This window comes from Lepisosteus oculatus, chromosome 7 (assembly GCF_040954835.1).
Source record: "Lepisosteus oculatus isolate fLepOcu1 chromosome 7, fLepOcu1.hap2, whole genome shotgun sequence".
Taxonomy (NCBI): Eukaryota; Metazoa; Chordata; class Actinopteri; order Semionotiformes; family Lepisosteidae; genus Lepisosteus; species Lepisosteus oculatus.
Window position 1 is genome coordinate 20,583,841 of NC_090702.1, and position 13,027 is coordinate 20,596,867.

At 38.1% G+C, this 13,027-nt stretch overlaps 1 protein-coding gene across 11 annotated transcripts in view; it reads right to left on the bottom strand.

Moving 5' to 3' along the window:
- The window catches only part of nav3 (neuron navigator 3), a 350,214-nt gene that overhangs the window by 40,822 nt on the left and 296,365 nt on the right, over window positions 1-13,027 (bottom strand). For all 11 annotated transcript variants that reach the window (XM_015352852.2, XM_015352850.2, XM_015352847.2 and 8 more), the window contains 7 exons: window positions 12,531-12,810; window positions 10,665-11,364; window positions 7,587-8,075; window positions 5,806-5,847; window positions 3,686-3,846; window positions 3,242-3,433; window positions 2,168-2,220 (listed from right to left, as the gene is read on the bottom strand). In XM_015352852.2, the coding sequence (XP_015208338.2) occupies window positions 2,168-2,220; window positions 3,242-3,433; window positions 3,686-3,846; window positions 5,806-5,847; window positions 7,587-8,075; window positions 10,665-11,364; window positions 12,531-12,810 (1,917 nt within the window). The remainder of the gene's footprint in view (window positions 1-2,167; window positions 2,221-3,241; window positions 3,434-3,685; window positions 3,847-5,805; window positions 5,848-7,586; window positions 8,076-10,664; window positions 11,365-12,530; window positions 12,811-13,027) is intronic.

The window sequence follows — 13,027 nt, forward strand, 5'->3', positions numbered from 1 at the left end:
TGTACTCTCTTTCCTTGAAGATCTCCTATCCCAGCAGAAACAAGTCCAAAGCTTTCTTAACTTCTGAAACCTGACCAGATCAGGCTAAAGGATGGTAACACTACTGTTGCACTGGTCTTAGTGTTTATGTTAACATGTCTTTTGTTAGAAATGCAAATTTATAATCTACATAAATATAGATTGCACACTACTTGTACGGTACTGTATGTCAAGTATACCACCCATCCACCTAGCTTCATACAAATCACAATTGCAGAGGAGCCTATCCTGGTAAGCACTGTACATATCCCTCAAAAAGAAAATTATCAATTTTGTTTTCCTAAAACATAAGGCCTTATTTCAAAACTATAATTTATCTCACTATTCTTTCTCACACTACTGAAAATGTTGCACGTTTTCCTTAAATTTTCAGCTTTTCCACTTACTGTACTACAAATGAGCAGTTTCACTCACTCTTATACTCTATTCTATGTGGTTTGACCAGCTGTGAAAATTAAACTGTGTGGATGAATACTGCAATTTCACCTGAGTCCAGAGAGTGGGAAGTAATTCATACAATTTCACATCTATAAGACTTGTATTTATGATCCTAGCATTTATAAAAATCAAAGTAGCCTAAAACATGATTAAATCTATGCAGCATATAAGAAAATAAGCAGCCTGAATTACTTTTAATAGCTCAACAAATTAAACCAACATGATTTGTCTATGATAATAGGGGTCCTTCAGTAGAAACCTTGAGGGAGGTGTGGGTGACATGGTAGGGTGACATGGGATGGGTGTTTTATGGGTGAAGAAAATATTTTATTTTTTAACATTTAAAGATAAATGTTCTGGTAGACAGGGGTTTTTAGTTTTCAACAAATATGAAAGTCTTTAACTTCTTAAACACTTGATTCATTAAAAACAAAGATCCATTGATCACAAGCCTAATGAATTCAGCTGCTCAACTTTAAAGTATGGATCTTTTAAAATTAAAACTTTGATTCTGAACAGATTACTTGTATTGTCAAAAAGAGCAAATCTCCCTGGCTGTTCATTTACATAATATTACAATATTAAATATGATTTAATTTGAAAGTAAGACAAACAGATAATGAATACAATTGGTAATCATAACAAATTCATTACTTTTAATTTGTTGTACATTTAAGTGATTACGAACGAGTGATTTCACCGCCACTAGAAGTAGACTTTACCTTCATTCTCAGGTTAAGTGACCCATAGAATGAGAATATAATATACAGTATTATCCTTCCAGTAGAAACTTTGTGCACATTTATTATAACAGGCTTAGAATTCTCTTGCACAGGAATATATAAGTGAAACATGAATGAACCACATTAGCCACATCCTTCTACTACAGAATTGCTTATAATTGAAGCTCAATTACAGTGTCAAACAGGTAAGAGCTGCAACTGAACAATCAATAACCATGAAATTGATACAAGGCTCAGGGAACATGGAAGGGATTTTGAACAAAATCTTAATACTACTGTATGTTAATACCAATGTACTGTAAAAGTGAAGACCTTTGCAAGTGACAGATGGGACCTTGGTGTAGAGAGAGTCAGAGTTGTTTCAATGTTTGCCACTCAGTGAAGCGCTGGCAGGAGGTAAACTGTCCCTAGCTCATGTTCTCTTGCTAGTGAGACTAAATGACTACACCCGTGTGAGCCTCTGTGCTGTGTATCACTAAGGCCTTTAAGACTGTTTACACAAACCTCTTTTAAAGAAGCCAAAACTGAAATACCGATGTTCAAGACTTGTTAAAGACAGGTTACATAGCATGTAAACAATTAGCACAGGAAATTGTGAAATAATAATTGTGAATAATCCCTTATCATTTTTCAAGAATCTGTAAAAATATAGTGTTAAGACTTCTACATTATGGGTAAACTGTAATTGATAATGGTAGAAATAGCCCTTTGATAATCACTCTATGTTATATTTGAATGTGGAATATTGTTCAGAAAGGAAAACACTTTTAATTTGTTATTTAAGTTTAAGTTTTTTTTAATTGACGAAAACACATTAAAACAATTCACAAGACACTGACATACTATGCTGTGATGTACAGTATATTAAACTGATAGTTGTTTGCTAGAATGTGCCCCTTTCCTCTAAAAATGTATTTCCTTGAAGAGCAGCACAGAGTGATACTCACTGCGGAGTACAGAGAAGATGTACTGGAAACCAGTGATAGTGAGGACCCATGGACTGCAAAAAATAAGAAATTTGATCAGACCTTTTGCTCTAGAATTTTTAAACAAAATATCAAAGGAAATTTCACATCACTTGTATTGTCCTACAATTCTAAACATGAGAAAAGTTCCCAACAGTCTCCACTACTACTCTGTACTCAAGTACTTATATCTATATATGTCTATAGAAGATACTGCATCTGTAACATATATAAATGTCATCCTGAATAAGAGTTACAGACGGATAAGTGTTGTGGCTACAGATATAAGATAACGACATTTATTGGCCATATACAATTTCTTGCATAAGGAATTTGTCTTTTTGCATTCCCCAGCTTGCTCTCCATGAGACACACAGACATGGAGAGAAGCTTGGGGTCAGAGTGCAGGGTCAGACATTTATATGGCACCCCTGGAGCAGTTGGAGTTAAGGGCCTTGCTCAGGGGCCCAACGGAGGAGGATTCCTCTGCTGGCCATGGGATACAAACCAGAAACCATCTAGCCACAGGCTCAGATCCTTAGCCACAGAGCCACCGCCCCGCCCCCATATATACATACAGTATATGTTTATGCCCTCACAAAAGGGGCATTCCCAAATACTCAGTACTTTTGCCAGGCACTGTGTGTATATCTATGAATTTAAAGAAGAACTATAATTGAGGTTTTCCTGTGTCTTTTATAAGTTACAAGCACTATCCATGGCCTTGAATGTACGTGATGTTCATCCATCCATCCCTCCATTATTTTTACACTTTATATTAAAATGTACATTAAAATGAAATGAAAAATAATTTCTCTGTGACTGCCACCAAATGAATCTTAAAAATGCCATAATTATTTTCAGGTTTTAGTTCCACATAAGATATGTCTTTGCCATGAGACTCTTTGCCATGTCATGAAGATGACAATCTTATCCCTACTTGGTCACCAACTACTTGGTAGTGGAGTTAACTACATTTATACATGATACTACAATTCATTTCACTACATTTATAAATGATAAAGAACACCGACATGCTCCAGTCCACCTGCTTACCTTCTTCCGTACTGTCCCTGAAGGACTCAGAGCGGCTCATGCCACGAGGCCGCTCCTCAAGAGAGGTGGCACTGCCACACAGGATATGGGACTCTCCGTAAAGGTCAAAGGCCGAGTCCTGAGCAGGAATACTGTTCGAGCGGCTCATACTTGGTCCGGGGAGGTTGAACTGTGACAGGTTTGTGGGGCTCACTAAATGACAGAATAGAAATCATTAAAAACTTTTAAAAATGCCCAGGATACAAATGAGACACAACATGTAAGTTGAAACGTGAAGAATGGTGAGGTGAAACTAAATGTAGAGCATTATATGAACTAATGGTGTCAATACTGTACTGTAACTGTTCAAGATGTGAAGCATTCAACACAGAAGGAGGAATAGTTACATTGAGACTTAAAAGGTGATCTTAATGCAGTGAATGTAAAGATGATGAAGAGACCCACCCAGGTTGGAGTAGTGGTATTTGCAAGCTGCTGAGCTGGAGGTCCCAGAAGGGGAGGCAAGTGGGGACTGACTGCCGGTGTCCTGCAGCCCTCCTGTGGAGTGAGAACGGAGCCACTCCTTCCCCTCCTCCTGAGAGGTCTGCCGAGAAGATGGCGGATACCTACAGAAGGTAGGCAACACTGTAATCAAGGCTCTCTTCCACTCACACATACTGTACGTATGCAAGTGGGTGGACACACACAGTACACACAAACCCTCTCTCACACAAATATGGAGACTGCTCTCTATTTAATGGCTGATAGCTGGGGGCACCCTTATCACTTCAGTTAAGCCCTTTCGAGAATGTATTCATGCTTAATCCTGTAAGTGCATAAGCAAGATATTTCTATTTCTGCAGCCTTGTGTGCCTCCTTTCAAGATAATGGAACACAAGGCTGTCAGTTTTAATATTTTTATCTTCTTTTTTTTCTGAAAGAAAAACTTGTTTATATTTCCCTTGTGTCAACAGTGAATACTTGATCTTGCACTTCTCCAGAAAGAAAGCCTCATTCAGACTCTTAACATTTCTCACATGAAATACTTGGTGTGTCGGTGAAAGATTGCATTGTCAGAAAGGCTTCATCCCGTATACTTTGGAGCTCAAGGGAAAAATGTTTTGGCAAATTTCTAAATTATTATTTTATAATAAAATCATTTATTACCAGGGTTGTTTTTACTTTTTATTCATTATTTGTTAATTAAGGTTAATTGTTAAATTTAGTTTAATTGTTAGATTTATTGTAGAATATGCTGTTTTATGAATGAAATGATATATGGTTAATACTTACACAGAAAAGAACAAACTATAGGAAAGATTAAACATAATTCTGGGTATTCTTCTGCTTATTGGAATCAAATCTAAGTAAATTCTGTGGTACTGTTTTTTTCTGATTTCAACCGTGTTGTTGGACTTTTGTTGTACCAGTACTTCTTTGTACTAGCAGAAAAAACAAAAGCTTTGAACTACATCTATTCAAGGAATTACCTTCTGTAAAAGTGAAGGATAACAATTTTAATCAGTTGGTGACCAATCATTTCTTTAAATGGAAACATCTGCCTCACTAAATAAATACAAGTACACACAAACGCTGTACTTAAAACACACCAGAAAACCAATGGCAATCTTTTGTCATTTTAAACAATTTTCAGCATGAAAAATGTTCAAGAATATAAAGGAACATCGTTGTTCCACAGACATGCTATAATTTATTTCTTCAATTTGATCCATCAGGAACAGCTCCAGCCAGAATAACATAATGAATGAGACAGCAATCAGGAAAACATAATCAGGAACACATTCTGGTCTGAACGAACTGTTGCTTCTTAATGAGGCTAGACATCATGTCAATTGATCTCAAGGAAGTAAGCCTGGTACTGTATAAGTATTGCTTTTTGTCACTAATTTCTGGCACTATAAAAGCAATCTAAACACTTTGATTCAGCACTTACAGTCTGCCTCTTTTCAAATCTTTGCATCCTGTTGCAAACAATGGTTACAGAAGAAATTATTTGAAGTTCATTGATTGAGGAATCAATGAATCAAGGTGGATATGTTTATATACAGTATGGGGTCTACTATTACCTACTGAGGCAGAAAGCACCTACAGTATGAGCCATTGATATGTTGATAACAAAATACAATTTTATTTCTTTTTAATTTTGGAGGGCAATGAAAATCCATATCAGTCTGGACATGAGCAGTTCTCCAAATAAACTGTATCAACTCATCCTTCCTCAAGTCTGCATCTCCATGTTATATGTCTATCTGAGAGCTAGGGATTGTCCCAGCAAAATCTTGTGTTCTCTGTTTCTTTCTATAGTCATGGATGAGATAAGCATCTTTTTGCAGGACAAGCAGTGTTAAAGATTTAGTGTGGTGATTGTGTTGATTCTAAAGGTTAAATTCAAAAATAAAGTGGCTACTTTTCCTCAAAACCTAATTTTTTTGTAAGCAACCAAACTTTGTTCACCAAAAGTAAAACAACAATACATGAGCTACTGTACAGTATATGATATCGTAGAAGTACAGATGAATTATATAATATTATAGAAGATGTTATATAGGAAAGGTTAATTGTACCTTAATCCTTTTTTGGGGAGTGTGTTTCTGTCAAGATGCATGCTGTTGAATAAAAGGAAAAGTTATTATAACACAGAGACCTTCAAACATAACTGGTCTTCAGCTAAATCACTCACAGAAATAAGTTTAGTGACATTTACAACCTTCTTTGCTACATAAAATATAATGTAAAAAGACCCCGAAGAGCATACATTATGGACTCCACATTTCAGAGACTCATAAAAGTAAATTAAATGAAAATCAATCATGTGCTCTTGTAAAAGGTTACAGTTTTCACAATAACATGTTTCAATATTATTCACTCTGCTGTTTTCTAATCACATTACAAACCTAAGTGGTAGTTGTTATAACACTCTAATATTCTCAAACGGCAATCATTGTAATTGTATTGCACAGTTTCCTATATATTTTTACTACTTTTATTACCACAAATTTCTAAAAACATTCTTCTGCCAAGGCCGTTGGGATGAGCACTTGACTTTAAAGAAGATATGCTTTCTTCCCATTGAAGGATTAGTTAGAAAAAACACAATGTGCTTTTTGGATTCTAATTTTGGTAGCACTTTAATTTAGAACAGGGATATCAAACACAATTCCTGGAGGGCTTAGTGTATTCTAGTTTCTGTTTCAACCTGAGTTGTCAAAAAAATGAATTATTTTTTATACTTAGACACATACAGGATGTCACTTAAGATCTTTTACAGAGCATACTGTAACTCAACACACTCACTTCATGAAAAACTACAGTTGCCTAAAAAACTCTTTGGAGACAGAATTAAAATATTACAATTATGGAGTTCATAAAATAATTAGAGTCACTATGTAACTAAGAGCTTGGGAACAAAATAGAAGACATAAGTCCCTCCAGGAATTCAGTTATATATGATATATTATGATATTTAGGGGCAACCATGTCTATTTATACATCCTTTATAATCTGTAACAGAGGAATAGAAAATTGACCAGTAACCTGGTAGGAACTGGGTCATTGCTAATTACAATGACAAAACTATTAAGAATATCATTTTACCCTTTATTTTAAATATAAATAAAGTAACTGAATGCTACTTAGAGACCACATCTTTTAACAGTCTAACAATTGCACGAGTGTTACAAAAACTTGTCTATTTTATGCTGTAATGTGTTGCAAAGGAATAAAGAGCAAAGGCAATACAGAATAAAGTACACATTTTTTTGTTTTTCATGTAAACTTCCACTGGTGTCCCTAAAATGAGCTGTTCAGATACCATTTTAATCAGAATATTAGCATAAAATCTTAGCTACTAGGTACCTGGATATTCTGCACTCTGCCTGGCCAAAGTGGCTCATGTTGCACATGTCGTATTAGCAAGGTTGAGGCACATGTGAATCCAAGGATACCCTGACATCCCTATTTGCAAGTGGCTTAGTGTGTGCTGTCAACTGGGGTAATTGGAGTTGCTGCACCTCTATGGGCTGAGCTGGTAAGGAAATTTTAATGCTCATTTTCCTGAAATGATTGGGAAAACTGACACTATAGCTTGTTCGCCCAACATCAGGACAGTATCTCTATGGAAATAAGTTATTTCTCTAGATTTACCTATGCCTAAAGAAAACTACAGTACTTGTATCCCTGCTCTACTTGATTCTTAGAATTAACAACAGCAACAATGATGATGATCGACAATGACACATCAGGTCATCGCAACATTTTGATGAATTTCTCAAAAAACGGCTGAATTAAAACTTGCACCCCCAACGGTGCTTTTGCTCTATAATCTTGTTGGGGAGGGCAATCTGACCTTTCTGAAAGTGTAGATTTGACACTTCCGGTCCTCATCAGCAGGCTGTGAACCTCTTTGGGCGCAGTGGTGAGGCCGGTCAGAGAGCCGTGGTGACTGACAGGAAGGTCGATGGACTCTGAGCTGGTGTGGAGGCTGGTCAGGGACTGGTAGCTCAGGGTGTCCTTGCTGCCGGCTGAGGAGCTGCTGAGGTTGGTAGGCCACTGCTTGCCTCCAGAGGTCAGGGAGTGGACAGAGGCTGGGCTTGAAGCCAAAGACTGGCTGAGGCTGATGACATCGGTGGCAAGATCGGGACCCTTGCTGTAGAGGGGGCTGCTCCCCCCGCTCTGACCCCCGGTGCTGCCCATGCTGCCTGTGCCCGACGATGGAGATTCCAGGCTGCCCTGCCGTGCCAGTGTGGCGTGAGGGCTGCCGATTGCTGTGGAGTTCTTCACGGATTCTGGGTTGGCTGGAGAGCTCGGTTTTCCGCTTGCTTTGTTGCCGAACAATCTGACGGATAGGCCAGGGAAAACAAAATGAGTCATTCTAAAATATACGGTATATATTAGCAATCATTTCCAGAATGTTCTTCACACTGCCTAAATCAAAAAAGCTCTCCATATTTCATTTCTGTTCGCAAGATGCTATCTTATACAGTATCTTAATCAGAATTTGAATTTAACTTAAACAAAGCCATATCCAGCTTCAGAATGGCTTCAGAATACAGTGATAAATGTTTGAGTTGTGTTTCAATAATTGTTGATTAAATATAAAACCATGTGCTGATGTATTCCACTGAAATCATATTCGAAACATGAAGAAAAACCTTTTTTGCATTGTTTTTTTTTCCCCTAAGCATTCTTTAGACACTTTTTTCCATTTTACTGAAAGGTCTGGTTAGTTCTTAATGTAAAGTATATCTTTAGCATTCAGTAAATTGAGAATATTGAGGTCCTCCAAATGCTTAAACCAACATGTGATTATTGTAAGATAGAAGGCAGAGATATTAGAAGAGTGCGTATCACAGGAAAAGCTCAAATCATTGCTGATAAATTAGACATCTCTTGTCTTAATCATTATATGATATAATCAAGTGTTTTCACAATGACTACAGTAGCTCAGTAGGCTTCCATAATACAGAGAAGAGAGCTTTCTCTTATAGTGTGTCAATCAAAGAGTCAATGATTCTACTGTAGTAATGAAAGTTTGACTGTAGCTGTTTTGTACATTGTATGGTATTGCTTAATGCATTAAAAAATTCTTTAAAGCAAACCTATCCAATTAATCACACCTAATGTTCTGTCAAGCAATAGCACAGAGTTCAGCCAAATTCCATTACTTTTAAGTAGGTTTATGCTGATTCTCCTTCAAGATCACTTCAGGGAAAGGATTAATCTAGAATTAGTCACTCTAATAAAAGCTTGAATGCTACATAGTATTTCTTATCTATCCACCTATTTTCATAAGCTACTCATGATGAGCCAGAGTCTTTCCTGGGAGGCACAGAGTACAAGGTGAAAATACACCTTGGACGCCACTATACTGCAGGGTACACACACACTTACTCACACCTGAGTGTGACACAATTTAAAGATACCAATTAATGTGGAAAGCTTGTCTATAGGAGAAAACTGTACCACACAGAGAAAGCATATTGATAAAAGGAGTATACTTCATACAGAAGTTTCACACAAGGCTGGATCTGAATCCAGAACCCAAGAGCTTACAGGCCACAATACTCACTGACATGCCAATGTGCTTCCCTGTATCTTATCTATTTTAGAGATCTGAGGCCAGACTTATCTAATTTTAGCTCTCAGGTGACTGTCTTCTTTATGACAATAAACCATACGTACAGTATATGAATACAGATTTCATTGTTCACCAATACTGACTAATTGTTTAGGACAGTAATTCATCTCACACAAGATCAGGGAAAGGAAATGGTCTCACGATAATTTACAGAGCAGACAAACAGACACTGTAACAGGAGCACGACAAACCCATTTCTCGAGGTGTCAGAGCTTGTCTGTAAACTCAATGAGCTAATGAGCCAGTGGTTTACACATGAAATAGCTTTCACCTTGTCGGGTTTAATCACACCCAAACAGTCAGCTAGCATGACCTGAATGCCAGATTATTTTCTTCTGCTATTGTTCTTGTTTGTTTTAGACAAGTTTGTTTTCTTTTTTATGAAGTGTTTGCCACATACCGTACAGCGTGTTTATAAGGGGTTGCAATCAGCACTGTAGAAAATATCTTTAAAACCATTCTGTAATTACTTTAAATTCCAAATTGCACATACACGATCATAAAAACGTTAATGGCAATGGTATGAAATGTCACAGATACTTTTGTGAATTTTACATCCTGCATGTGATAATTTTCAGTAAAATTGTATAAATAAATCCCATCTACTGTAGTTCCTTAAAAAAAACACTGGGGGGCATTATCATCTTTGTTACTTTGGGCTTTGCATAAACAGAGTCATGTAGAATTAGAGGTAAAAATGCCTAGCCCTAGGTGAAGCCTAACAGCAGGGAAAACACCCTCACAAAAAACTGAAACTTTACATTTAGATTTACATACAAATCTCAACAGACTGCCTGAGAAAATGGGCCTAGTTTATATGCTATAAAATAAACACAAAAAATAAATGCCTCAGAATTATTAACTCAAGATGTAATGTCTTTAGCAGACAATTATTACTAATAGTTAAGGTAGACAACTGTGATCTATCTAGGGTTTTCACAAATACTGGAATATAGGATTCAAGACACAACATCTACCATGGAGAAGTGTAGCTGACAGATTTCCCAGTCACTTATCGGTCCTATTCTACATGAAACTCTTTAACCGAGCTAAAGATTTCATAACATAACCAGCAAAAGCAACTCACAACTTTGTAATTGTAGTACTCTCTTTGACTTTACAAAATAAACACTATGATAGACAAAGACCTTGGTCTGGACATGAAAGAGCTAGGGATAAAAATAACAGTTTTTTTTAGCTGTATAAAGAAAATTAAAAAAAATGAAAAACTGAATAGGTTCCTGGGCATCACCGTATTATCAAAGAGAAATTCAGTGAAAGTCTTACCTGCGGAAGGTAGGGGATGCAATGTCCGGGTATTTAGAGCCTGGCTGTCTCAATCCGGATTGGCCACTAGATGTGGGGCTAGATTTGGGAGAGCTGGACAGAGAAACGCTCTCAGAATCAGATACAGTCACTTTCTCTTTCTCCTTGTCAGTCTGGTTGACTGTGATGGGGCTGGAACGCCCTGACCCCATCTTGGCAGTGTCCCTGCGCTTGTTACTGGTAGGGGTCCCAGCTGACTTGCTGCTGACATTGGAGTCAATGCTGCTGGAACTGGACCTGTGCCCACTCCTGCTGACTATCCCACTGGTGCTGGACTTTGCTGGCCGGGGCAGGCTACGGTACTGCAAGGGGACTTTGGAACTGACAAGCAACACACCGTCATCCTGGTTTTGAGAGCCATCCAGGCTAGTTTTGCGTCCACCGTTCCCCTTCCCAGAAATGGCAGAAGACTTGGGAATTTTCCCAAGAGTGGCAGAGCCACTGGTGACTGTGGCCCCACTTGCTGTGATCAGAGTCCCTGACCCACTACCCACTTTCTTAAAACCAAAGGATCCAGTTGTAGGAGGCCGGGCGATGCCTGATGGTGGCTTCTTTCCTTCATCTCCACTGCTTTTACCAGCATCAGAGGGAGAGCGCTGAATGCCAGTACTCTTGGAGGTAACTTTTCCTTTCTCCGAAGCCTTGGCATCATCTGTTTTGCCTGCAATACATAAGACATTGTCTGACAAAATACTCTATAACTCTGTTTTTCTTCATTTAATAAAACAGAAAACAACTCTATGGAAATATTTCTTGATTAACTAAGGGAAAGACAAAATACCATGTTTTTTCAGAACTCTTCTATTGGTCTTAGCAGCTCAAAAACACCATCCCAATAATTTGTGCTTTTTGGGTAAGATTTCTGCTACTGGTATCAATCAAGCATGGTGATCCATCCATCTATTTTCTAACTGTTTTTTACAATACAAGGTCTTTAGATAGCCGGTCAGTTCAAGTAATCCCTAACCCCACCCTCAAAAGCATACTTTTTGAATATGACTAGTGCCAGAAATTAATATTATAATAATAACAATTATAATAATTGCTTACACTTACAGTATATAGCGCTTTTCTGGACACTCCACTCAAAGCAATTTTACAGGTAATGAGGACTCCCCTCCACCACTACCAATGTGCAGCATCCACCTGGATGATGCGATGGCAGCCATAGTGCACCAGAGCGCTCACCACACACCAGCTCTCAGTGGGGAGGAGAGCAGAGTAATGTAGCCAATTCATAGATGGGGATTATTAGGAGGCCATGATTGGTAAGTGCCAATGGGAAATTTGGCCAGGACACCCCTACTCTTTTCGAGAAACCCCCTGGGATTTTTAATGACTTTTTAATTTTTAATTAATAATCATGTTGATGTTTAAACCCTGAATCTACATTAGCCTTCTTTCTGACAGTCTTGATTTTTATTTTACTTCCACCCATCCATTTTCTAACCACTTTATCCTTCCATAGCAGGGCACACACACACACTGACACCAGGTGCCAGTTGTCCTAGAACTAAATTAACTTAGCAGTATGTCTTTAGACTGTGGGAAAAAAACCAGGGCATCCGGATGAAACCCATTCAAACATGGGGAGAACGTACAAATTTCACACAGTTAGCAACACAGGAAATGAACCTACTGTAAGGCCTAGAGCCACAAGGCAGCAATGCTAACCACTACGCCACCATGCCACCTAAGCATGGCGATGATACAATTGAATCAAAGACTGTTGTAAATAATTGCAGGAGAATGACACTAAAGGAAAATGTATAGGAATGTACATCGCCATTTCCAAAACACCCATGCATCAGACAGTGAAAGGCTTACCAGGTGTTTTGAGAGTCCCACTTGTGGCCTTGGTTCGGGGCGGTGTTATCCCAACCTGAGCTGTCATTCCTCTTCTCCAGGAGCCGTTCTGAGAGACTGGCAGGCCTGTCTTTTGTCCACTTTTGTCTGTTTCTTCATACTGCCCAGATGACGTGCCCTTCCACTTGCCACTCGAGTCCATGCTGCCGTCAAACTCCTCATCTGCTTTCTTCAGATCGTCTGATCTGCCCCACGCACCGTCATTGTCTGGCGCGGGATGTTTCTCTGCATCTGTCTTCAACTGAAAAATGGAAACAATAAAAAACCTCAAATTACTATCGGTTGTGAAATAATATTCATTTTTCATCATTATCTGCTGTCAAGTCATTCACCTATTCCGTAATATTTCACTTAGTGCAGAAACAAATGAAACAATTTTAACAAAATATGGGATGCCATTGTGTTGGCCTCCTTTCTTATAAAAGTGAACATACTGTATCTTCCACAGCTACACCACT